This window comes from Sordaria macrospora, chromosome 3 (genome assembly GCF_033870435.1).
Source record: "Sordaria macrospora chromosome 3, complete sequence".
Classification (NCBI taxonomy): Eukaryota; Fungi; Ascomycota; class Sordariomycetes; order Sordariales; family Sordariaceae; genus Sordaria; species Sordaria macrospora.
This window is the reverse complement of record NC_089373.1, coordinates 2,197,778-2,221,526: the sequence shown is the minus strand read 5'-3', so window position 1 is coordinate 2,221,526 and position 23,749 is coordinate 2,197,778. Positions and strand designations below refer to the sequence as shown.

At 52.5% G+C, this 23,749-nt stretch overlaps 4 protein-coding genes and 1 non-coding gene across 5 annotated transcripts; 1 reads left to right on the top strand and 4 right to left on the bottom strand.

The window, feature by feature from the left end:
• Positions 1 to 240: 240 nt before the first annotated feature.
• Positions 241 to 15,005, top strand: SMAC4_00761 (uncharacterized protein). Its single transcript, XM_066089486.1, has 3 exons — positions 241 to 1,496; positions 1,558 to 13,862; positions 13,931 to 15,005. The coding sequence occupies exons 1-3, from the start codon at positions 1,187 to 1,189 to the stop codon at positions 14,417 to 14,419; spliced, it is 13,104 nt and encodes a 4,367-aa protein (XP_065946470.1). The 5' UTR covers positions 241 to 1,186; the 3' UTR covers positions 14,420 to 15,005.
• Positions 15,006 to 15,507: 502 nt separating this feature from the next.
• On the bottom strand, positions 15,508 to 15,580 carry SMAC4_13483. Its single transcript has one exon. It is a non-coding gene; the product is annotated as a tRNA-Val (tRNA).
• Positions 15,581 to 15,870: 290 nt separating this feature from the next.
• On the bottom strand, positions 15,871 to 17,417 carry SMAC4_00760 (uncharacterized protein; the record flags this gene model as incomplete). Its single annotated transcript, XM_003349821.2, has 2 exons — positions 15,871 to 16,997; positions 17,086 to 17,417. 2 exons carry the CDS (start codon positions 17,415 to 17,417, stop codon positions 15,953 to 15,955), a joined length of 1,377 nt encoding a protein of 458 aa, XP_003349869.1. The 3' UTR covers positions 15,871 to 15,952.
• A 247-nt stretch (positions 17,418 to 17,664) lies between these two features.
• On the bottom strand, positions 17,665 to 19,546 carry SMAC4_00759 (uncharacterized protein). The gene is made up of 4 exons (XM_003349820.2): positions 19,072 to 19,546; positions 18,782 to 18,998; positions 18,311 to 18,713; positions 17,665 to 18,257 (listed from the first exon to the last, which is right to left on the bottom strand). The coding sequence occupies exons 1-4, from the start codon at positions 19,088 to 19,090 to the stop codon at positions 18,027 to 18,029; spliced, it is 870 nt and encodes a 289-aa protein (XP_003349868.1). The 5' UTR covers positions 19,091 to 19,546; the 3' UTR covers positions 17,665 to 18,026.
• Positions 19,547 to 21,826: 2,280 nt separating this feature from the next.
• Positions 21,827 to 23,386, bottom strand: SMAC4_00758 (uncharacterized protein). The gene is made up of 2 exons (XM_003349819.2): positions 23,070 to 23,386; positions 21,827 to 22,985 (listed from the first exon to the last, which is right to left on the bottom strand). Exons 1-2 carry the CDS (start codon positions 23,292 to 23,294, stop codon positions 22,179 to 22,181), a joined length of 1,032 nt encoding a protein of 343 aa, XP_003349867.1. The 5' UTR covers positions 23,295 to 23,386; the 3' UTR covers positions 21,827 to 22,178.
• Between the last annotated feature and the right edge of the window lie 363 nt (positions 23,387 to 23,749).

The window sequence follows — 23,749 nt, the reverse complement described above, 5'->3', positions numbered from 1 at the left end:
CGATCATGTTTGTACAAGTATCAATACATGATACATGTTTTCGGAGGAATGGGAGATGCACATGAAGTTCGGGGTTCACGGATGGCCTGGAGTTCACCTAGGTAAGGTATAGTATAGCGTTGATATCGATGCTAAGAAAACCCCGCCATTGCCATGTCTAGATCTACACCCGTCGCAGCCCGACAAAAGTGGAATCCGTGTTTTAGACAGTTGGCCAATCAAAAGTCACCTTCGCAAAGTCAGGGGTTTTGACACATGGATTCGCCGCCTTTCGCGACAAGCTGTTGCCCGCAAAGCCGCGTCCCGTCGCTCTGGGATGGAAGGAACGCGGGCGCCCACCACACCACACACCTGCCGGGCAGCACCACCGCAGTCCCCTGGGCCGCACAGCAGCGTGACAGTCCGTGAACAGTGAGAGGTCTGGCGCAGTGTTCCTCGGTCACAAGAGATTCACGACACGCATCTGACCGAAACACTGAACAACCACAAAAAAGTCCAAAGGGGGGCAACATCAGCACAACACCAACAACGAACAAAGGGGCAAGCTATCCTCAGCCCGTGGTTGTTGCTCCAAGAGTAAACAATAATTCTTTGACCTTTTCAACCCACTCAACGACACTCCTTCGTCTGGACAAACAGCTGAACTTTTTGCGCACACCGCCCAGCGCCCGCCTCGCAACAAGCGATTCTAGAGCACATCCAATCCACATAGACCTAGGTAGCAGAGAGAGCACCACCACTTAGAAAGAAAGATACCCCACGATCGTCTTCTCTTCGGCCACCCAACGAGTACCTACCTTCTACGCCACTATACCATTCGGTTTTTGCTTCAGCCTTTCTTTTGCGACTGCGCCCTCGAAAACCAGTACACTAGAGGCTCGTGTCCTTTTCTTCGACTGCTCTTGCTTGTCCGCTGTGCGCCACTAGCTCGAGTAGTGTAGTGTCGATTAGAGCTTCACGTCAGTGCTATCTTGAACAACAAACGGGCAGCCACGACTTATCAACGAACTTTCACAACTTAAAGTACCCGACGACGAGCTCTACCACCGCCCATCTGTGCCGTGTACTGTAGAGACCCCGATGAACATGATCGCATAGACGGCCGAATCCCGAATCTACATCTTGCCATACTGTACCCCATCGTCTCACCTCCGGACGCACCGCTCTCGGTAGTCCATCGCCCATCATGATGGACACGGCGCCTTCGCCCCCTCCCCAGCCGAGCCCGGACGCCAACGGCGTTGCGACCACGCCGTTCGCTGCTGTCGACCCCGTCAAGGTTGTCGACCATCTCGTCCTTCTGCTTGAAGCAGCCCTCGGCGCAAAGCGAGACGAGCTCGAAGCCCCCGGCAGTCTCTTGTCCAAGGTTCGCTATTCAGACACGGTCCAGCGTTGCTCTCGCTTTGCCCTGGATACCCAGGTTGCCCTGTACATACAGAAAGATATTGCTCCCACCACCACTCTTGATGGAGAGAATGGAGCCGAGGCTGAAGAGCGTAGGTTTACTTATTCCGCTCCGTCGCGTTGAGAATGTAGCTAACCTGTTCCCTGTGACAGCCGAGCCTACCCATGTCTATACCATCTCAAGCGATCTGACCTCGTCCCCGACGACCGTTGCCTTCCTCGTCTTGCTTAAACGCCCGCAACCTCTCGACCCTATCGTGCCCCTTACCTCCCAAATCCAGTTGCTCAACCTACCTGGTCCTGCCTACCTATCAACGGGCGGCGGCGAGCAGGGACCTACCAGCTCCCCCTACGAAGTCCTCCAGCTCTATCTCCATAACGGTCTTGCTCCATATTTCGATGCGAGCACCAAAAGCCAGCAGTTGCTCAACGGCGCCAGGGGCAGGCCCGATGTCGACGCCAAGACTGGAATTCCTGTTACCAAGAAGCGCTGGACTGAGCTGGAACTGAGTCTGTCGCATCTCCAGCAAAATGTCGAGATCCCTGAGGTGTCTCTGCCCTTTCACCCCCTCGTGCAGAGTACGCTCGAGGAAGCGGCCAACAAGAATGTCAAACCCTCCATCGACCTTCTTCCAGCCACCGTGCTAGCAGACAGCACTTTCCTCAACAATCTGCAGGCCACCGTCAACAACTGGATCAAATCCATTCAGGTGATTACCAAGATGACAAGGGACCCGACAACTGGCACGGCCAACCAAGAAATCAACTTCTGGTTGTCCATGGAGGCAGCCCTCGAGGGCATCGAGAACCAACTGCGGAGTGAGGGAGTTATGCTCACGCTTGATATCCTAAAGCATGCCAAGCGTTTCCAGGCCACTGTCAGTTTTACAGCTGACACGGGTCTGAAGGAGGCCATGGAAAAGGTTCAAAAGTACAACCAGCTCATGAGAGATTTCCCGCTCGATGAGTTGTTGTCTGCCACCACCCTTGGAAAGGTTCAGGAATCGATTGGGCAGATTTTTGGCCACCTGAACAAGAAGCTAAGGATATGCCCCTATCCCATCCGCCGCGCCCTCCCGTTGGTCGAAGCCATTTCTGGTGACTTGGACGAGGTCCTACACCGACTGCTTCCTGGAACGGAGCTGGTCAAACTCGACTATGAAGAGTTCAAAGGTGTCATGAAGCAGGCAGGTAGCATCTTCCGCGCTTGGGACGAAAGCATCAAAGAGTTTACCAATGTTGCTCGTGAAGTAACTCGCCGGCGTAACGAAAAGTTCATTCCTATTAAGATTAACCCACGTCACGCCGAGCTGCAGTCTCGCTTGGACTATGTCCACAACTTCCGTGATAACCACGAGCAGCTCCAAAAGACGATCATCAATGTGCTGGGCCCCAAGGCAACTGTTAATGGCATTGCCACGGCCTCCGGCGCTAATGGCGTCGCCGTCGTCGAAGAAATTGGCGATGTGGACGCGGTTGATGAGGTTAAGCAGGCTTGGGAGGCTTTGAAGGATGTTGATTTGCTTGATTGCTCTCGCGAAGGCACCGAAAAATGGGTACGCGCAGAGAATATCTACAATGAGCGCACTGCTCGTGTGGAGAATTCCATCATTGCCCGCCTTCGTGACCGTCTGGCCACGGCCAAGAACGCCAACGAGATGTTCCGCGTCTTCTCCAAGTTCAACGCTCTATTCGTACGCCCCAAGATTCGTGGTGCTATTGCCGAGTACCAAACACAGCTCATCGACAACGTAAAACAGGCCATTAGTTCCCTGCACGAGCGCTTCAAGCAGCAATATGGCCACTCGGAGGCCCATGCTATGGCTCAGCTTCACGATCTGCCGCCAGTGTCAGGTGCTATAATATGGGCCAGACAGATTGAGCGGCAACTCGATCAGTATATGAAGAAGGTGGAGCAAGTCCTTGGCTCAGACTGGGCTCTCCATACCGAGGGTCAAAAGCTTCAGAATGAGAGCGACCTGTTCAGGAAGAAGCTGGATACCAGGCCCATCTTCGAGGCCTGGCTTCATGACGTCCAGAGGAAGCAGATATCCATCTCCGGCTTGCTGTTTACTATTAACAGGATCCGCTCTGCTGGAAACATTCTCGAGTTGGCTGTGAACTTCGACGCGCAGGTCATCGCGCTGTTCAAGGAAACTCGAAACCTGCTTTGGCTCAACTATCCTGTCCCCCATTCGGTGAACAACGTGGCTAAAGAGGCCAAGCGCGTTTATCCGTTTGCTGTCAGTTTGATGGAAAGTGTCAGGACGTTTGCCCAGACAAATCGTCAGATCTCCGACATGTCCGAAGTTGCTGTGCTGCTGAGCGGTCACCGCAACGACGTGTATACGCTGATTTCCAAGGGCATACCGCTTCGCTGGGAGACCTTCGTCAATACCTACGAAGTGCACTTCAAGCCAACCTTTAATCCCAACACCCCACTGGGCCAGACAAGCTCCAAGGTCAGCGAGACGAAGCATGTCATGTTCATTCGCGAGTTCGCTGCTTCGGTTTCGTTGTTGCAGTCCAAAACTCTCCTTCTTGCCAACATCTATGTCACGGTACAGAAGGCACTGAACGAGCTCAAGACATGTCCTTACGAGGCATCGGCCTTCCAATCACGTCTCGAAACCATCCAGCATGCCGTTGACCAGCTGAACTTGGAGCAGTATGTCAACCTTGGTTACTGGGTAGAGCGCATGAACAGGGAAATCAAGGCTGTTCTGTATACTCGCTTGCAGGTCGCAATTCATGCCTGGATTCAAGCTTTCGAAGACGAGAACGTTGAGCGTCCGAGCGAGCGCAAGAGGCTTCTCGAGATCGCCTCTCCTGATGGGGTCAAGTCGGATGGGCCACTTATCAAGAACCTGGTGCACGAAATTACCATGCGCAACCAAGTCATCTATCTCGACCCGCCCCTTGAATACGCAAGAGCCAGCTGGTTTGCCCAATTGCAGGACTGGATTGGAGTTATCTGCAACCTCAAGAAGATTAAGGCGACCAGATACACCATGAGTCTTAGCACGGAAGTGGTTGACGAGCCGCGCTTCAATGATCTTCCTGGTGATTGCACCGAAGAGCTTCTCAGAGTGCAGACTTCAGTAGAAAAGAAGATTCGCGAGATTGGCGCCTACGTCGACAAGTGGTTGCAGTTCCAGTCACTCTGGGATCTCCAATCCGAGCATGTCTATGATGTTCTTGGTGACCAGCTTTCAAGATGGCTCCAGCTTCTTCAGGAGATTCGCAAGACCAGACAAACCTTTGATACCACTGAGGTTAGCCGCTCGTTTGGCCACATGACCATCGACTATGATCAGGTCCAGACCAAGGTCAATGCCAAGTACGACCAATGGCAGCAGGATATTCTTATCAAGTTTGCCAGCCGCCTCGGAAACCGTATGCGCGAGGTGTATGCGGAGCTCGAGAAGGCTCGCAAGGACCTTGAGGGCCAGGCGATGACGGCCAACTCCACGGCCGAGGCTGTCCGGTTCATCACGATTGTCCAGAGCTGCACTAGACAGGTTAAGCTGTGGGCTCCCGAGATTGAAACCTTTAGGCAGGGTGAATCGACCCTTGTCCGCCAGCGATACCATTTCCAGAACGACTGGTTGCATGCCGAGCAGGTGGACGGCATGTGGGATATGCTCAATGAACTGCTTGCCCGCAAGAGCAAGATTGTTACCGACCAGTCGGACGCTCTTCGCGCCAAGATTACTGCTGAGGATAAGGTCGTCAACGACAAAATTACCGAGATCGCGCATCAATGGAACGAAGAGAAGCCCGTGTCTGGCACCATTGCTCCGGACGTCGCCTCTGCCACCCTCACTCATTTCGAACAGCGCATCACCAAGTTGCAGGAGGAGTCGACTATGGTTGCCAAGGCCAAGGAGGCGCTCGACTTGGCGCCTACTCCTGACACTTCGCTCGGTGTTATCCTCGAGGAGGTTCAGGACTTCAAGTCCGTCTGGGCCTCGCTGTCTACCATCTGGAAGAACCTTAATGAGCTTCGTGAGACGCTCTGGAACAGTGTTCAGCCGAGAAAGATCCGTGCGTCGATCGACAATCTCATCAAGATGACCAAGGAGATGCCGAGCAGAATGAGACAATACGCCGCGTTCGAGCATATCCAGAACGTGCTGAGGCAGCTGATGAAGGTCAATCCTATTCTCGGCGAGCTCAAGTCGGAGGCTGTCCGTGACAGGCATTGGACCAAGATCTACAAGCAAATCAAGCCTGGTAAACGCTACTCTCCCGTCTCAATGACCCTCGGAGACGTCTGGGACTTGAACCTCGTCGCCACTGAGGTAATTGTCAAGGATATCATCATCCAAGCTCAGGGTGAAATGGCCCTCGAAGAGTTCCTCAAGCAGGTCCGCGAGACGTGGACGAACTATGGTCTTGAGCTTGTGCAGTACCAGCAAAAGTGTCGACTTATCCGTGGCTGGGACGACCTCTTCGCTAAGTGCAGTGAGAACTTGAACTCGCTCCAGGCCATGAAGCACTCGCCCTATTACAAGGAGTTCGAGGAGGAGGCGTCCTCTTGGGAAGAGAAACTCAACCGTGTGCACGTCTTGTTCGATATCTGGATTGACGTCCAGCGCCAGTGGGTTTATCTCGAAGGTGTCTTCCACGGCAACGCGGATATCAAGCATCTTCTGCCGATCGAATCTTCTCGCTTCCAGAACATTAACAGCGAATTTTTGGCGGTCATGAAGAAGGTTTACAAGCAGCCAAACGTGCTGGACGTGCTGAACATCCCCAATGTCCAGAAGTCGCTTGAGCGCCTTGCTGAGCTGCTCAACAAGATCCAGAAGGCACTCGGCGAGTATCTCGAGAAGGAGCGTGTGTCATTCCCAAGATTCTACTTCGTTGGTGACGAAGATTTGCTGGAGATGATTGGTAACAGCAACGACACCATGCGCATTGCCAAGCACTTCAAGAAGATGTTCGCTGGCCTGAACGGTCTTGTCATGGATGAGGAGGGCGTCATCTCGGGCTTTACCAGCAAAGAAGGCGAGACGGTCAGACTCAAGAAGGAGATCAATCTCGTCAAGACCCCCAGGATCAACGACTGGCTCGCCCTTCTTGAGAGTGGCATGAAGGCTACGCTTGCGGAACTGCTTGCTGAGGCAGTGGACGAGTTTACACCCATTTTCTCGAGCGAACAGGTTGATCGCGACGCACTGATCAAATTCATGAACACCTACCCCAGTCAGATTGTCGTGCTCGCTACGCAAGTTGTCTGGACTACCATGGTGGACCAGGCACTCGCTGATGGCGGAAAAGACCTTCAATTGCTGTTTGACCGTGAGGTTCAGGTCCTTCGGATGCTTGCTGATACTGTTCTCGGCGACCTTGAAGTCCTGCTCCGCAAGAAGTGCGAGCAGCTTATCACTGAATGCGTCCACCAGCGCGACGTGATCGAGAAGCTCAACAAGCTCAACGCCAACTCCAACACGCATTACATGTGGCTTCTGCAGATGCGCTATGTTTACGTTCCGGAAGGAGACTTCCTCCAGCGTCTGCACATCAAGATGGCCAACGCCAAGCTTAACTATGGCTTTGAATATCTCGGTGTTCCTGATAGACTTGTTCGCACGCCGCTTACAGACAGGTGCTTCCTCACTCTCACTCAGGCTCTGTGCCAGCGGTTGGGTGGTTCGCCCTATGGCCCTGCTGGTACAGGTAAGACGGAGTCCGTCAAGGCGCTCGGTCTACAGCTCGGTCGCTTTACCCTGGTCTTCTGCTGCGACGACACCTTTGACAACCAAGCCATGGGCCGCATCTTCCTCGGTATCTGCCAAGTCGGTGCTTGGGGTTGCTTCGACGAGTTCAACCGTCTTGAGGAGAAGATTCTCTCGGCTGTCTCGCAGCAGATCCAGGATATCCAGCTCGGTCTGAAGATGGGTGCCGAGGATGAGAAGGCGCAGATCGAACTTGACGGCCGTCAAGTCCACGTCAACGCCAACGCTGGTATTTTCATCACCATGAACCCTGGCTATGCCGGCCGTTCCAACCTGCCCGATAACTTGAAGAAGCTGTTCAGGAGCGTCGCCATGTCGAAGCCCGACAAGGAGCTCATTGCCGAGGTCATGCTTTACTCCCAGGGTTTCAACCAGGCAAAGGCGTTGAGTAAGCATACCGTGCCGTTCTTCGACCAGTGCGCTCAGAAACTGTCCAAGCAGGCGCATTATGACTTTGGTCTCAGAGCCCTGAAGAGTGTGCTGGTTAGTTCCGGCGGGCTGAAGCGTGCTAGATTGCTGGAGACCGGCGGCGCTGAGTCGCTTGGCCCCGAAGATGTTGTCGAGCCTGAGATTATCGTGCAGAGTATCAGGGAGACGATCGCCCCGAAGTTGATCAAGTCTGACGTGGAGATCATGATGGAGATTGAGGAAGTTTGCTTCCCCGGCGTGAAGTACGTACCTGCTAGCCTCGAGAAGCTGCAGGAGGCCATCAGGCGTTTGGCGGCGGAGAGGCAGCTGGTGGTCAACGACATCTGGATGACCAAGGTCCTGCAGCTCTACCAGATTCAAAAGATCCACCATGGTGTCATGATGGTGGGTAACTCTGGCTCCGGCAAGTCGGCCGCATGGCGGTTGTTGCTCGATGCCCTACAGCAAACGGAGAACGTCGAGGGCGTCTCTCATGTCATTGACAGCAAGGTCATGTCCAAGGAAGCCCTCTATGGTAACCTCGATTCGACCACCAGAGAGTGGACCGATGGTTTGTTCACCAGCATCCTCCGCAAGATTGTCGATAATCTCCGTGGTGAGGACGCCAAGCGCCACTGGATCGTCTTCGACGGTGATGTAGATCCCGAATGGGTTGAAAACTTGAACTCTGTTCTCGACGACAACAAGCTTCTCACCTTGCCCAATGGTGAGCGTCTCAACCTCCCGCCCAACGTGCGGATCATGTTCGAGGTCGAGAATCTCAAGTACGCCACCCTCGCTACTGTTTCTCGATGCGGTATGGTATGGTTCAGCGAGGACACCGTCACTCCCGATATGATGGTTGCCAACTACATTGAGACTCTGCGAACCGTTGCCTTCGAAGACCTTGACGAGGATGCGGTCGCGACCGGCCAGAGCTCTGCTAAGGCACTGGCTGTCCAGAGCCAAGCTGCTGATCTGCTCCAAGAATTCTTGACGAGAGACAACCTGATTACTGAAGTCCTCAAGGAGGCTGAGAACTACGAGCACATTATGGAGTTCACCGTCGCAAGAGTTCTCAGTACCATGTTCTCGCTCCTGAACAAGGCTGTCAGAGATATCATCGAGTACAATTCCGCTCATGTTGATTTCCCTATGGATCCCGAGCAGACTGAGGGATATATCTCCAAAAAGGTGCTTCTCGCCTTAGTATGGGCGCTGACTGGTGACTGTCCTCTCAAGGATCGCAAGGCCTTTGGCGACAAGGTCGCTGGATTGGCGAGCTTCGGATCACCGCCACTTGATGGCACGAGCTCGTTGATTGACTTCACCGTCACAATGCCCCAGGGTGAATGGCAGACTTGGCAGCAGCATGTTCCTACCATAGAGGTTAACACCCACTCGGTAACTCAGACTGATGTCGTCATCCCAACGCTCGACACCATCCGTCACGAGGATGTCTTGTATTCGTGGCTGGCTGAGCATAAGCCGCTGCTCCTTTGCGGTCCTCCTGGTTCCGGTAAGACAATGACGCTGTTCAGCGCTCTGAGGAAGTTGCCCAACATGGAGGTTGTCGGCCTCAACTTCTCGAGTGCTACTACACCGGACCTGCTCATCAAGACATTCGAGCAGTATTGCGAGTACAAGAAGACCTTGAACGGAGTCATGCTCTCGCCTACCCAGATTGGACGCTGGCTCGTCATCTTCTGTGATGAAATCAACTTGCCTGCTCCCGACAAGTACGGTACTCAGCGGGCTATCTCTTTCCTCCGCCAGCTGGTTGAACACAACGGTTTCTGGAGGACATCAGACAAGGCGTGGGTCACTCTTGATAGAATCCAGTTCGTCGGTGCTTGCAACCCTCCTACCGATGCTGGTCGTACACCCATGGGCGCGAGATTCCTCAGACATGCGCCTCTCATCATGGTCGATTACCCCGGTGAGCTGTCGCTCATGCAGATCTACGGCAGCTTCAACGCGGCTGTTCTCAAGGTCATTCCCTCGCTGCGCGGATACGCCGAGGCACTCACCCAAGCCATGGTTCGCTTCTATCTCGAGTCGCAAGAACGGTTCACGCCCAAGATTCAACCACACTATGTCTACAGTCCTCGTGAGTTGACGAGATGGGTGCGTGGTGTGTACGAAGCTATCAGGCCGCTTGAGACGCTGTCCGTTGAGGGCCTCATCCGTATCTGGGCCCATGAAGCGCTGCGTCTGTTCCAGGACAGATTGGTTGATGAGGAAGAGCGCAAGTGGACCGATGATGCGGTGCGCAGAATCGCCATGGAGTATTTCCCTACCATCGACGAGCAGAAGGCGCTTGGCGGACCCATCCTCTTCTCCAACTGGCTGTCCAAGAACTACGTACCGGTTGATCGCGAGCAACTGCGCGACTTCGTCAAGGCCAGACTCAAGACTTTCTGCGAGGAAGAGGTCGATGTACCGCTTATTCTGTTCAACGATGTTTTGGAGCATGTCTTGCGCATTGATCGTGTGTTCAGACAGCCTCAGGGACACTTGATTCTCATCGGTGTCAGTGGCTCAGGCAAGACGACGCTGTCTAGGTTTGTGGCTTGGATGAACGGTTTGAAGGTGTTCCAGATTAAGGTGCATGGCAAGTACTCGGCCGAGGACTTTGATGAGGATTTGAGGGAGGTGTTGAGGAGGTGCGGTTGCAAGGGAGAGAAGATCTGCTTCATTATGGATGAGTCCAACGTTCTGGACTCCGGTTTCCTCGAAAGGATGAATACCCTTCTCGCCAATGCGGAGGTGCCGGGTCTGTTCGAGGGCGATGATCTCGCCGCGCTCATGACGGCTTGCAAGGAAGGTGCCCAGCGCCAGGGCTTGCTTCTTGATTCGCAGGAAGAGCTGTACAAGTGGTTTACGGGCCAGATCGTCAAGAATCTTCACGTCGTGTTCACTATGAACCCGCCGGGCGAGGACGGCCTGTCGTCCAAGGCTGCCACGTCGCCTGCGCTCTTCAATCGTTGTGTGCTCAACTGGTTCGGAGACTGGTCCGACCAGGCCCTATTCCAGGTCGCTCACGAGCTTACTCACTCCGTGGATCTGGATCGGCCGAACTGGGCCGCGCCGGATACCATTCCTGTTGCCTACAGGGGTCTCAATTTGCCGCCGTCGCACAGAGAGGCAGTTGTCAACGCGATGGTTTACATCCATTACTCGCTGCAGCGCTTCAATGCCAAGCTGCTCAAGCAGCAAGGCAAGGTCACTTTCCTCACTCCCCGCCACTTCCTCGACTTCGTTGCCCAATACGTCAAGCTTTACAACGAAAAGCGGGAAGATCTTGAGGAGCAGCAACGCCATCTCAACGTTGGTTTGGAGAAGTTGCGTGACACAGTCGACAAAGTCCGTGACCTCAGGGTTACTCTATCAGAAAAGAAGGCTCAGTTGGAGCAGAAGGACGCTGAAGCCAACGAGAAATTGCAGCGCATGGTGGCTGACCAACGCGAGGCCGAGCAGAGGAAGAGCATCTCCCTTGAGATCCAGGCCGCGCTTGAGAAGCAGGAAGCTGAGGTTGCGTCTCGCAAGAAGGTCGTGCTTGAGGATCTTGCCAGGGCGGAGCCGGCTGTCGAGGAGGCCAAGGCTTCCGTCAGCAGCATCAAGAGGCAACATCTCACCGAAGTCAGGTCTATGCCTACTCCTCCCTCTGGTGTCAAGCTTGCGCTTGAGTCCGTTTGCACGCTCATTGGTCACAAGGCGAACGACTGGAAGACGATCCAGGGTATTGTCCGCAGAGATGATTTCATTGCCAGCATTGTCAACTTCAACAATGAGAAGCAGATGACCAAGAGTCTCAGGGTCAAGATGCGCAACGAGTTCTTGGCTAATCCGGAGTTCACCTTTGAGAAGGTCAATCGCGCGTCCAAGGCTTGCGGTCCCCTCGTACAGTGGGTTGAGGCGCAGGTTAACTATGCTGAGATCCTGGACCGTGTTGGGCCCCTCAGGGAGGAAGTCATGTTGCTTGAGGAGCAAGCTCTCCAGACTAAGGCCGAGGCCAAGGCTGTTGAGCAGACTATCTCTACCCTTGAGAACAGTATTGCGCGGTACAAGACCGAGTATGCTGCACTCATCAGTGAAACACAAGCCATCAAGGCGGAGATGTCGAGGGTGCAGTTCAAGGTCGACAGGAGTGTCAAGCTTCTCGACAGCTTGTCAAGCGAGAGAACCCGCTGGGAGGAGGGTAGCAGGTCTTTCGAGACCCAGATCAGCACGCTTGTCGGCGACGTCCTTGTCGCAGCAGCTTTCCTGGCTTACAGCGGTCTGTATGACCAGACCTTCCGCAAGTCGATGATGGAAGACTGGCTTCACCAGCTGCACTTGTCGGGTGTCCAGTTCAAGCAACACAACCCAATGACTGAGTACCTCTCGACGGCAGATGAGAGGCTCAGCTGGCAGGAGAACACGCTGCCCGTGGATGACTTGTGTACGGAGAATGCGATTATCCTCAAGAGATTCAACCGGTACCCGCTCATCATCGACCCTTCGGGTCGCGTTACCGAGTTCCTTAATAGGGAGTCTAAGGATCGCAAGCTTACCGTCACGAGTTTCCTGGACGATTCGTTCACCAAGGTCCTTGAGAGTTCACTCCGTTTCGGTAACCCGATTCTCATTCAGGATGCTGAGCACCTCGACCCTGTTCTCAACCATGTTCTCAACAAGGAGTATCAGAAGACCGGCGGTCGTGTCCTCATCCAACTTGGCAAGCAACAAATCGATTTCTCGCCTGCATTCAAGATTTACCTCTCTACCAGAGATCCTTCCGCCACGTTCGCGCCAGATATTTGCAGTAGGACGACCTTTGTCAACTTCACGGTCACGCAGAGCAGTCTGCAGACCCAATCACTCAATGAGGTCCTCAAGTCTGAGAGACCTGACGTGGATGAGAGGCGATCCAACCTCATCAAGCTGCAGGGCGAGTTCAAGGTCCATCTTCGCCAACTCGAGAAGAAGCTGCTCCAGGCGCTCAACGAGTCGCGCGGCAACATCCTTGATGACGACCATGTCATCGAGACACTCGAGACTCTCAAGACGGAGGCTGCGGAGATCTCAGCCAAGATGAGCAACACCGAGGGCGTCATGGCCGAGGTGGAGCAGATCACTTTGCAGTACAACATCATTGCCAGATCTTGCAGTGCCGTCTTCGCCGTCCTCGAACAGCTGCACTACCTCAACCACTTTTACCGGTTCTCGCTGCAGTACTTCCTGGATATTTTCCATTCCGTCCTGCGCGGAAACCCCCATCTGGCGAATGTGACAGACCACAATGTCAGGAGGGATATCATTGTCAAGGATCTCTTCGTGGCCACCTTCAAGCGCACCGCTCTGGGTCTCTTGCAGAAGGATCGCATCACTCTTGCTATGCTTCTTGCCCAGGCTTCGCCCTACAAGATGGATAAGGGGCTGTTGGATGTCATTCTGGATGAGCGTATCGAGGGTAAGGATGTCTCGATTGATCAGAGCACCCGCGACGAAGCATTCGCGCGGGCAAAGAAAACTCCTGCTCTCAAGGACAAGATCGACGCAGTTCCGGAAGCGGATTGGGAGAAGTTCTTCACCGAGGAGCTGGCTGAGGACTTTATTCCCAAGATCTGGACCGACGAAACCGAGCCCAACGACCGTGCGCTTATGTCGCTGCTACTTGTCAAGCTCTTCCGCCTCGATCGTTTCGTCCCTGCGGCGGAGCGCTTCGTCACTCTTGTCTTTGGCGCAGAGCTGTTTGACATTGTCGAGGACCTCAAGCAAACCGTTGACCAAGTCTCGGCTATCCGCCCCATCGCCCTTGTTTCCTCCCCTGGCTTCGATGCCTCTTACAAGGTCGATGGTCTCGTCGAGCGCATGCGCGTCCGCTGCACCAACATTGCCATGGGTTCAGCCGAAGCCGAAGGCAGTGCCGACAAGGCCATTGCCAACGCCGCTCAGACCGGATCATGGGTTCTCATCAAGAACGTCCACCTCGCCCCCGGCTGGCTGCAGGGTGTGGAGAAGAAGATGGAGACGCTCAACCCCAACCCCGAGTTCAGACTCTTCTTGTCGATGGAGTCCAGTCCCAAGATTCCTGTCAACTTGCTGCGTGCCTCGAGAGTCCTCATGTATGAGCAGCCCGCGGGTGTCAGGGCGAACATGAAGGATTCCTTGTCGAGTCTCTCGACCAGGTCGCTCAAGAGTCCCGTCGAGAGGACAAGGTTGTACCTGCTCTTGTCTTTCTTGCACGCCGTTGTCCAAGAAAGGTTGCGGTATGCGCCTAACCTGGGTTGGAAGGGTTTCTGGGAGTTCAATGATGCTGATGTAAGTTTTGCTCTCACCCACCCTAACCAAGAAAACGATATGAGGATGCTAACCAACACCGAAAACAGTACGAATGCTCCGCCCACGTCATCGACACCTGGATCGACACGGCCGCCCACGGCCGCACCAACATCGCCCCCTCCAACATCCCCTGGGAGATGATCCGCTACCTGATCGTCGAGACATACGGCGGAAAGATCGACGACGAGAACGACTTCAAGATGCTCAACCAGCTCGTCCACACCTTCCTCACGCCGTCCGCCTTCGATATCGGCCACAAGCTCGTCGAAGTCACCTATGATTTGGACGAACAGAAGGATGCCGCAGCCGGAGGAGGCGACCTGGTGGTCCCCAGCGGCACGTCGCTGCAGGAGTTCATGAGCTGGATTCAGAAGCTGCCAGAGCGCGAGCCGCCTACATACCTTGGATTGCCGGCGAACGCGGAGAAGTTGTTGCTTGTGGGACTGGGTAGGAGTTTGATTGGGAACTTGAAGAAGGTGACGGATTTGTTGGATGAGGGGGAGGCGATTATGGCGGAAGCGAGTGAGGCCGCTTGAAGGAGATGAGATTGTGTGTTGGGAGAGGGGTGCATACGGAGGGATTATAAAAGTTTGGCAGATGATTGTTAGAGATGATTGAAAGGGTCGTCGGTTGCTTTGGTATGGGATTTCAAATCATGTTAGGTGTTAGGATTATCTATTTGTAGAACTTGTGTGTTAAAAATGGCCTTTAGATTTACAATTCTTTTCAGTGATGTGTGCTGTTCCCAAAGTCATGGCGTGTCAGAAGAGCCTGGATGCAGGTTTATGTGGTGTGATTTAGAAGGTACATTGTGAATTGTTACCCACGATCATATCTTCCATCGCAACTACTTGCTTCCACTTCGTGACTTCCTGCTATGGAGCCGGCACCTAGTGCACAACCTAAGGATATGTCGTGAGGACGAGTTGAGAAAAGCTTCGATAAATCGTACTCGTATTTGCCGGTGATAAGTAATGCGTGATCAGCACCAACGGGTAACATCTGCTGAGGGAGAAAAGGATAACGCCATTTGACGTCGACCAGCAGACACAATCAGAATAAAGAAAGCGAGGTCGATGAATCCTTTATCACAAAGGTGAAAAAAAAAAAATGCATTAGATTTAACTCTGGTTCCGATGATGTGTGGTCTCTAGACCAATGCTGTGCAACGACGAGTCAAATGCTGGTTTTGGGGCGCGGTTACGGAGGCTAGATCGTGAGTTGTTTCATATCTGCTATAATAATTGCTGTTCGGCTCGGCGAACACGCGGGCTTCGCAGTCGTCGGATTGGTTGGCTTGGAAGATGCCACAGCCTGCTGATGCTGTTGCGGTTGACCACTTCGTGACTTTAAGCTATGTATGGGGCCGGCCACCTAGTGCATCTAAAGATGTATCTTGAGGATGGGTTTAAAAGGCTTCTTCAATAATCATGCGTATTTGCCAGCGATAATGATCGGCACTAACGAACAGGCAGCACCTGTTGAATAAGAACAAGATGAGAAAAAAAGAAACCCCGACGTCACCCTAGACTCCGTCCGACAAGCAGACACAACCAGAATAAAGAGAGCAAGGCCGATAACTCCTTTACCACAAAGGTTGTGTTAAATATAAAAAAGGCAAAAATGCTCAAACCCGGTTTCGAACCGGGGACTTTTCGCGTGTGAGGCGAACGTGATAACCACTACACTATTCGAGCTTTTACTGGTTATGAAAATAGACGCCTCTGTTATCTATATATGGTGTAATTCATCCACTTGGTGCTGACGCGGTACATTAACAGATTGGAGAGTTGAAATCTTCCGATGGCATCAATAACGGACATGTTCTTTCACTTTTTTTCTTTTGGGTTATCAACAAGTTCAATAGAAAAGTCGATACGACACAAACTCCTACATTTCTCCCGTTCCTTTGCCTATGTGAAATGATTGGGTTACTGGTTTTTTTTTCGTTCCTTTTTTTTTCTTTTTTTTTTTTTTTTCGCCACGACCTAGTTCCTCTGAACCGTCAAGCCAGCCGTTTCTTCGTTGCCTTCTTTCCTCCCCTACTTCACCAACTGCACCAACTAACTTCACCTAGAAACCATCCAACCCAACCCCCCCTTCACCATACTGCCCGCATCAAACCCCACGCAAGTGGCCGTGGCATAATCCCCATCATGACTGATACTAATTAGCGCCACCTGGTGATTCTCGTCACCACCTGCCCCCTCTTTAGCCCCTCTAATGATAGCAACAGGCGGTCCACTCCCCAACCTAGCTCTACCCGGCGCTGCTTCCTGCGGTACTGTTGTTCTCCTCCTTGCCAGCGTGGTATCATTTGCGCCCGAGTTTGACTCGGAGTCTGGCTTATCGGTTTCTAGCTTGTAGTCGAATACCCTATCCTCGGGCATCACATCTCTCGGATCCACAGGAGTGGTAGGGCCGGTCGTCGAGCCGGTGAAGCTCCTGCTTTGAGTACTGCCATTGCTGCCGTTAGGTTTGTCGGTCTCGAGATGGTAGTCGAACACTTGGTCTTCGGGAATGACATCGCTTGTGTCGACGGGGGTGGTAGGGCCGGTTGTTGAGCCGGTGAAGATTCGAGGTTTGCCATTGCTACCATTGGGCTTGTCGGTTTCCAGCTTATAGTCAAACACCCGATCCTCTGGCATTACATCTCTTGGATCCACAGGCGTAGTCGGTCCCTTGGTAGAACCGGCGAAGCTTTTGCTCTTGGGTCTATCGTATCCACCTGGCTTGTCCGTTTCCAGCTTGTAATCGAACACTTCGTCCTCGGGCATGATATCGTCCTTATCCACGGGCGTGGTCGGTCCCTTGGAAGATCCCTCAAAGACGTGATGACGTTGTTCGATGGTCTCGAGCTGCTGGTCGAAGAGTCTGTCTTCGGGAATGATGTTTTTGGGATCGACTTTAGTCGTGGGGCCGGTTGTTGAGCCGGTGAAGGTTTTAGAACCGGAACCGGAAGCGGAAGAGGAAGACGACTCAGTAGAAGGAAGTCCTTGCTGTAGGAGTTCCCTCTCAATCTGGTCCAGCTCTGCTGCCTTGGTGATGATGATGTCGTGAAAGGTCAAGTGACGATGGGGATGAGCTTTGATGGCTGCTTCTTTTGCTGCGAACCTATAGACCCAAAAAGCCATGAGTGTTATCTAGTCTGTCCCGGATAAGAGTGTTTGTCATATGGAGAGTTTAAAGAAGAATAGCCTACCTCCCAGCCATAAAAGCAGCTACCTCACCCAGATCAACACCCTGACTTTTCCACTTGTGTTCAAGCCGTTTACCATGACCATGACCGAACCCCTCGATCTCCTTGCCCTGCTGCTTCAGCGTGTCATGCTCCTTTGCAAACTTTAGCACAGCACGCAGGTATGGCTTCAACTTGGAGCTAGGCCTTTTCAGCTCTTCTTCACACAGGATCCTCCGCACTAAGTGTCGACCGCGGCCGGTAGGGCAGGATAAGATGGTTTGGATTCGCGATACCTGGCAGATATCGGTCCCAACGTTCATGGGCCACGGAAAGCGGATGAGTCGAGATGCCATGATAGCATACGGGTTAGCTACCTAACTAGCGAGATAAAAGTAAAGCTGAGAAGATGAGGAGTGATGAGGACATTGAGGTGACGGCATTGTGATGGATGATGCAACGTGCACGAGAACCTCAAGGATCTGATTGTGGTGCCCGTTCTAGACCCCTGAAGCAATCACTAAAATGCCCTATAAGGACGGGCTAAGACGCTAAAACATCCAATCGGGGTTGCAACAACACTACAAGTACGTCATGAATCGCTTTAACGATAACTAATCGATAAGGGAAGCTACCAACTACGATAAGCCTAAAGGAGGATGAACCATGCCATGAACTTTCTTTCTTTTCCCGAGAACATTGCGCATTCGGTTATGATTCCTTCATTTCTTTTCCTTCTCGTGTGCGTTTGAAGCACATGATTATCATTATGACAAACTCCTCCCACTTGCAACTACTTTCATGCAAAGAATCTCCTACACCGCGGCCGACCGATGCCGCAACTCGGATCAACAAGTGACATGTTGTTATGGGTATTTTCAACATCGTAAAGCTCTGGAAGGGTTTACCCTTCTATTAGAAGGGAGCCTGTATAGGTACAGACCAACAGCTCTTTCTCAAGATGATTAGTTGTCGCCGAGAAGAGGAGCACGCTCGGCATCGGGCTGAGTCTCGCGTCTGCCCCAGCTGACCTCCTTACCGGTCCAAGCAGGTACGGCGACGACCACAGTGAAGACGAACAGCACTGCCATGATGGTGAAGGCAAAGATCCACTGGAATGCAATGACGCGATCAAAGAACTGGGCGACTCCCAAGGAAGCAGCGAGAACGCTCAGGTTGAACCCCATGGTGTAGTCCTAGGATTTGTTAGTAAACGGTGACTATAATAAACGAGCTGTGGCAAGCTTACCTTGTAGATGACGATGAAGAACATTCCGTAGACCAGAATCGACCAGATGAAGACGTTGGCAAAGATGCGGGCAACGAAGCTGTGCTGGGCAGGCACCATGATGGCGCCGTTCCAGTACAAAGCCACGAAGGTCCAGGCAAGGGGACCGGACACAGCGGGCATGTGGATGCCTCTGGGGTACGTATTGTGACGGAAGTACAGCGACGTGAGGTTGATGAAGTTGATGATCAACAAGATCTCGGACCAGATGAAGTGCGAGCGAACGAAGAGCATCACCCAGCCGAAGTGAAGCAAGTTGTTGAAGATGAAGTGGCTACCGACAGAGGCAGCAGCGTTGACCTTGGCCGAATCGTTGGAGAAGAGGTGACCGATGTAGCCTAGCTGGAGAATGAACAAGACAAGCCTGCTCGAACGTCAGCGTTGTCCTAGTATAACAACCGCAACGGTTAGAATTATGGTGGTGGTACTCACCAGTAGATGGAGGTGATGGTGGCATTCTGTGTGAAACCCGAACGATGGGCGTAGTTTTGTCCCCAAATCGTCCGGCGAATGAGGTGTCCATCCTGAGGCGATTCGAAATCGTAGTAGACGGTCGTGACGACGGACAGGATCCAGGAGAGCAGAGTCAGGACCTTGTAAGTGGTGATGGATGTCGAGCTATGCGCTTCGCGCTTCGCGAAGGGGTTGACTATTGGAAAGTTGGTTAGCGCTATGTACGACGACGACGACGACGAGGAACGAGAAAATAGATATCCACCTACGATCGCTGAAGTTCGCCATGTTGAGCAAGCAAAGGGCAAATAAACCTATGTGAGCTCAGTGGGCAGGCCTTTGGCTGATGGAGTTGTGTGTTTTTGGGAAAGATTCCGACAGAGGGAATACGAGGAAGAAGAGGTGACGAAGCAGGGCCTGCGGACGGATGTAGGGTCGTTATGTAAGGGCCGAGGGAAAACAAAAACAAGGTATACAAGACCAGATTGGGATGGAAATGGGAAGAGGGTGTGGAAGGTTGTTTCGGTTTGCGGGGAAGCAAGGAGGCAGTGAATGGATGTAAGTGGACAAGCACGGAAGGTGATGGAGAGCTACACGACTGCGGTACAGGAAATCCCATCCAGCAACAGCAAACCCCTTCATGCAATACCGAACAGGGGGGGGCGAAAGGCAGGAAGGTCTCGTGCGTTTTCTTTCCTTGCTCTTTTCCTTTTGTACAGGATGTTGTGCCCAAAGTAGGTGACTTTTGGTCGCTTCCCCGCGTGAGAATGAGGCCACTTGCGAACGGGGGCTCCATTGACATATCCGGCCAGGAAGACCATGAAGATGAACCAAAAAGGTACACATACTTTGGTGTCTACCTACTTCTCTAGCCGCGAAAGTGCGTCACTGTCTTGGCCCTTTGCTCGTTCATCCGATCCGTGCCACCCACACAACAGGCCAGAAACAAGCAGCTCTTTCAATGGATAGCTCGGTTTATCCCAGGCAGAGGTAACCATCATTAGGTTCATCTCCCCCGGCGGTTTCACCACATGACTCTGGACTCGGACAAGCTCCTGGAGCTGAAGCCGGTATGGTAGCTTGTTGGACTTGCGGACCGTTTCACGTGTTCGCGACTGGCAGGCCCTTTTGATTTGCACAATACGAATCCGTTCACCGGTGAAATGGTTATCAATGACTAAAATGCGTTAACTTGAAAGGACATTGATGGGCGGGAACCAGAAGGAGGACGGAGTCTCGAACTTGAGAACCTTGAGGAATGCACAGAGTGGGGAGAGAGGTGGGGCTGGAAGGCAGATGAGGTCTTTACATGCTTCTGATTGGACAGAACGGCTGAGCAATGTCGTCATCGTGCTTGCCCTGTTCAAAAAGTTGTCGTCGTCTCCAAGCCGGCCTATACCGAAGTCCATTCGCCTGTTGATCACACAATGCCCGGATATGTTGAAAGACTACCTCTAGGGACTATGTAATATGCTTATTCTCAGCCTCTCAAACACAACCGAACATCGAATATCTTTGCCTCATCAGAGAATAGGCAGTGAATGGACAAGACGCTTGTACAGACGGGATGCCACTGAGATGGACGGGACACCGCCTACTGTTTGTTTACTTTTCCCATTTATGTCCGCATAGGAGATCCCGATAGTCTGATACGTTAGTTATGCCGGGCAATCAAGCGGCATCATGCTGTGTTCCAGTGCCGTCTTAAGCTCAAACACCGCCCATCCACTCAGCCTTCCTGGATCTATCTTCGATCGTCCTGTGCCAACGACCAATCACTGCTCCAGTTACTATCTTCGCTTTTCATAGCTGAGCCCACATTGGTATGTCAGGAAAGTCAAAAGCAGCGTCCAGTCAGGCTGGCAGTTGCACACCACTACTGGGCTGCCCATCGGTGAAGTGGAAAAGGACGGTTTGGGCGACTTCCACTTGTGTCTTCCCCGGTTTGGCCTTTCTCAGAAGACTTCTTTCTTGAGTGTTTGGGGTACCCGTGCCACGGCCCCATTCCCTAGAAATGGTATGGGTTTGGCTGACTTCGCCGTGGGTGACAAACGGCACAATGGGAGTCGTGATTCAATACCTCTTTACTGAAACATGAAAAACATTTAGGAAAGCGGCAAACTGGAGCATCAAGCCAGGGAGCAGTCGTTACCTCTGGGGTTTCCTTGAACATCCAATGAACCATCCGTCATCCTCTCCAGTCCTAGTCATATGGTGAACACTTCCCTCTTTGCGCTTTTCTATTCAATTTTTGTCCTTCCATCATATAGTCATATCAACGTGTCCGAGATAGCTGTTAATGTGTTTTCTCTCGACCGCATGAAGGAAGAATCGTCCTCCCCTTGCGTGGCCGTCTATCCTGGGCCTCTCTCTGAACATCTAGCTTTATGCCTACCACAACCCCCCGTTTTGGATTATCCAGCGCATACTGCTGGGCTAGATCTAGGCGACTTGGTGTTGCCGAATGCCTATCGAGACAGATTGGTAATTCTGGCTTCTAGAGTATCGGCACGTTTTGTTGTACACCTTTCTGTTGTTGGTGTCTACCAATAGAGTTGCGTCTATGGCCGACTCAACATCCGGGTGGTCTGCTGGCATCGACAGCTTAATGGCCTTAGATCTCGGACTTGTTGTCAACCTCTACTCGATTCGCAACACCAAGATCTTGTATGGTGTTGCCGCGTAAAAACTGTCTTGCTATGGAAAAACTGCCACAGATCATTATTGTTAGAGAGTGGATATATCTCTCTTCTCTGTCTTAATTATCATTTCTTTAATCCGTGATATAGGCTGATGAGCCCACATTAGACCTCTTCATCATCCCTACTCCCACTCATTATAGGGTATATAAGACAGCTTGTCCATAGACATTTCCGTGGCACGTTGGTGTAATGGTCAAACACTACTTGGCTGATGCTTCGTGGTTCTGCGCAGCGGCCTACTGTCCAGCTTAGAAGTTATCGCTTAGAATCAGGTACGGGCCACTCTTTTCTTCCCTATTTTTGCCTCCCTTCCACAGCTCAGAATACTTGTGTCTGTATCGGGAGGGCCAACGGGCAACGCAGAGTAATGGACGAATATACCCACACAAGCTGGGGAGGATCAAGAAGACGGAGAACGTTACATGCTCCCAACTACAGTTGCTGACTTTGAAGCAAGTGTTTGGCGTTGACACCGTAATGTTTTTGGAACAAGTGTAGTCGTCCATGTAACATGCTATGCGCTTCATTCAAAGCATTGGGTATCTTTTCAAGCTAGATCGCTGTCCTCCATCAGTATATCTCCTCTTTTGGGCGTCTGTACTTCGCTTCACCTGCTGTCTCAAACTCCATCACGATCGTTACCATCGCAGTCAATAATGTCGTGAAGGAACACATCAGGAGGCACTGCCCTCAATCTCCGCCATCTTCTCATCCATCCTCCTAGCCATTTCCGCTTCCATATCGACCGGCTCCTCAGATCCAGCACCGGTCCCGCCAGCGCCTTTGGCATAACCATTCCCAACACTCAGCCCCCTCCTCCTTAGTTCACCCTCTACATCCCTCCTCCTGATCATGCCCCCTCTTTTCCCACTCTCCGTTTCCGCCTTAATCCTTTCCACATCCTCCCTCATCTTCCTCCCCCAGCCGTCTACACTCCTCATACCCACCACCAAAAAACCCAGCTCCTCCCGATCCACATCAAACACCTCCCACCACTCGCACTCGGGCATCTTGGCGCCCACATCCTTAGCGGCATTGTAGATAGCCGCCACAGCCAGCGCGTTCGGCTGGCTGGTTAGGTATAGCATCTGCGGCGACAATAGCGCAGTGTTTAGGTACGCAAGCGTTCGTTTCGATACTGTGGACTTGGAGGTGTTGAGGAAGTCGAGAGCTTGGAGGTATGTGATCGCCAGTGGGTGGGGAAGGGATACGTGTGTGTTGAAGGAGAGCGCGTAGAGGATGCGGGATTCGCAGTCCAGCATGCGCGTGTGGAATGAGTTGTAGATGTGCTCGGGGAGGTAGTAGTCGTTTGGGATGTTGGTTGGCGGTGGTGGTGGTGAGTCGCCGGACGCGCTCGCAAGCGGTTGGAAGAAGGTCGAGGAGGGAGAGAGGAGGTAGTTGTAGACAAGAGCGAGGTCGCGTGGAGAGCGAGGATATGGAGAGAGTTTGGCGGTTAGATAAACGGAGGCGGCCGAGATGTCCTGGGATAAAGGAAAGATGTGTTTAGTGAGTGTTCTGGTCGTGGCGACTTTTGGGGGAGAGGTGGGAGGAAGAGAAGGGCTTACACTAAACTCATGGGACATCATGGGCTCTTCTAGCCAGTATCGCGCAATAATGACGTTCGCTTGGGCTGTGACTGATTGCGGGAGCTGGAGGAGCAGACCGGCTGCTTGGGTGAGGCATTGGGTCGAAAAGAAGATGGCGTCTTGCAGCTCGGTGGGAAGCGCACTGAAGGAGCGCCGTTGGTAGAGCTGGTCTGGCGTCGCCAGAGGATTTACCATATGCGACATGATGGATTGGCGACTCGCAGTCGTCTTTCGAAGTTGATTGATTATCGTCGATTTGGTATTGTGGAAGAATAAGTAGCTGGCGCAAAATGAAGCTGGAGGATGGAAGAGTTGCGAAAGTCAAATCGCGAACTGCATTGAGCAATCAATTGATGGCTGCCCGTCTTGGCAGCCTGCCCTCTTAGGGAGGTCTGGGTTAGGGTACGGGTTATACGTGCATCACTTACACGAGGGCACGAGCAATCGAGCTTAACGGGTTACTGTTAGAAACATGACTGCGGCTACCATATACCTTTTGGAGATATGATATATGAGACGTACGTCAAACGTCTCTTGAAAACAACGAAGCTCTTCATCCCATATCAATCACTGAAGACCATCTCTGAGCCCTCTCAATGAGGGATGATACGTAAGGTAGGTATGCAGTGCTTGATTGAACTTGCAACGGGCCCTCAATG

What these genes read in the sequence shown, in the direction of transcription:
- SMAC4_00759 (XM_003349820.2), bottom strand. An exon ending in ACCATCACCTCCATCTACTG is followed by an intron (nt 18,714 to 18,781) that starts GTGAGTACCACC and finishes ACGTTCGAGCAG; the next exon opens with GCTTGTCTTGTTCATTCTCC. An exon ending in TCTTCATCGTCATCTACAAG is followed by an intron (nt 18,258 to 18,310) that starts GTAAGCTTGCCA and finishes AACAAATCCTAG; the next exon opens with GACTACACCATGGGGTTCAA.
- SMAC4_00761 (XM_066089486.1), top strand. Translation starts at nt 1,187, where the DNA reads ATGATGGACACGGCGCCTTCGCCCCCTCCCCAGCCGAGCCCGGACGCC. An exon ending in TGGAGCCGAGGCTGAAGAGC is followed by an intron (nt 1,497 to 1,557) that starts GTAGGTTTACTT and finishes TCCCTGTGACAG; the next exon opens with CCGAGCCTACCCATGTCTAT. An exon ending in GGGAGTTCAATGATGCTGAT is followed by an intron (nt 13,863 to 13,930) that starts GTAAGTTTTGCT and finishes CACCGAAAACAG; the next exon opens with TACGAATGCTCCGCCCACGT.
- SMAC4_00758 (XM_003349819.2), bottom strand. Translation starts at nt 23,294, where the DNA reads ATGTCGCATATGGTAAATCCTCTGGCGACGCCAGACCAGCTCTACCAA. An exon ending in TGATGTCCCATGAGTTTAGT is followed by an intron (nt 22,986 to 23,069) that starts GTAAGCCCTTCT and finishes CCTTTATCCCAG; the next exon opens with GACATCTCGGCCGCCTCCGT.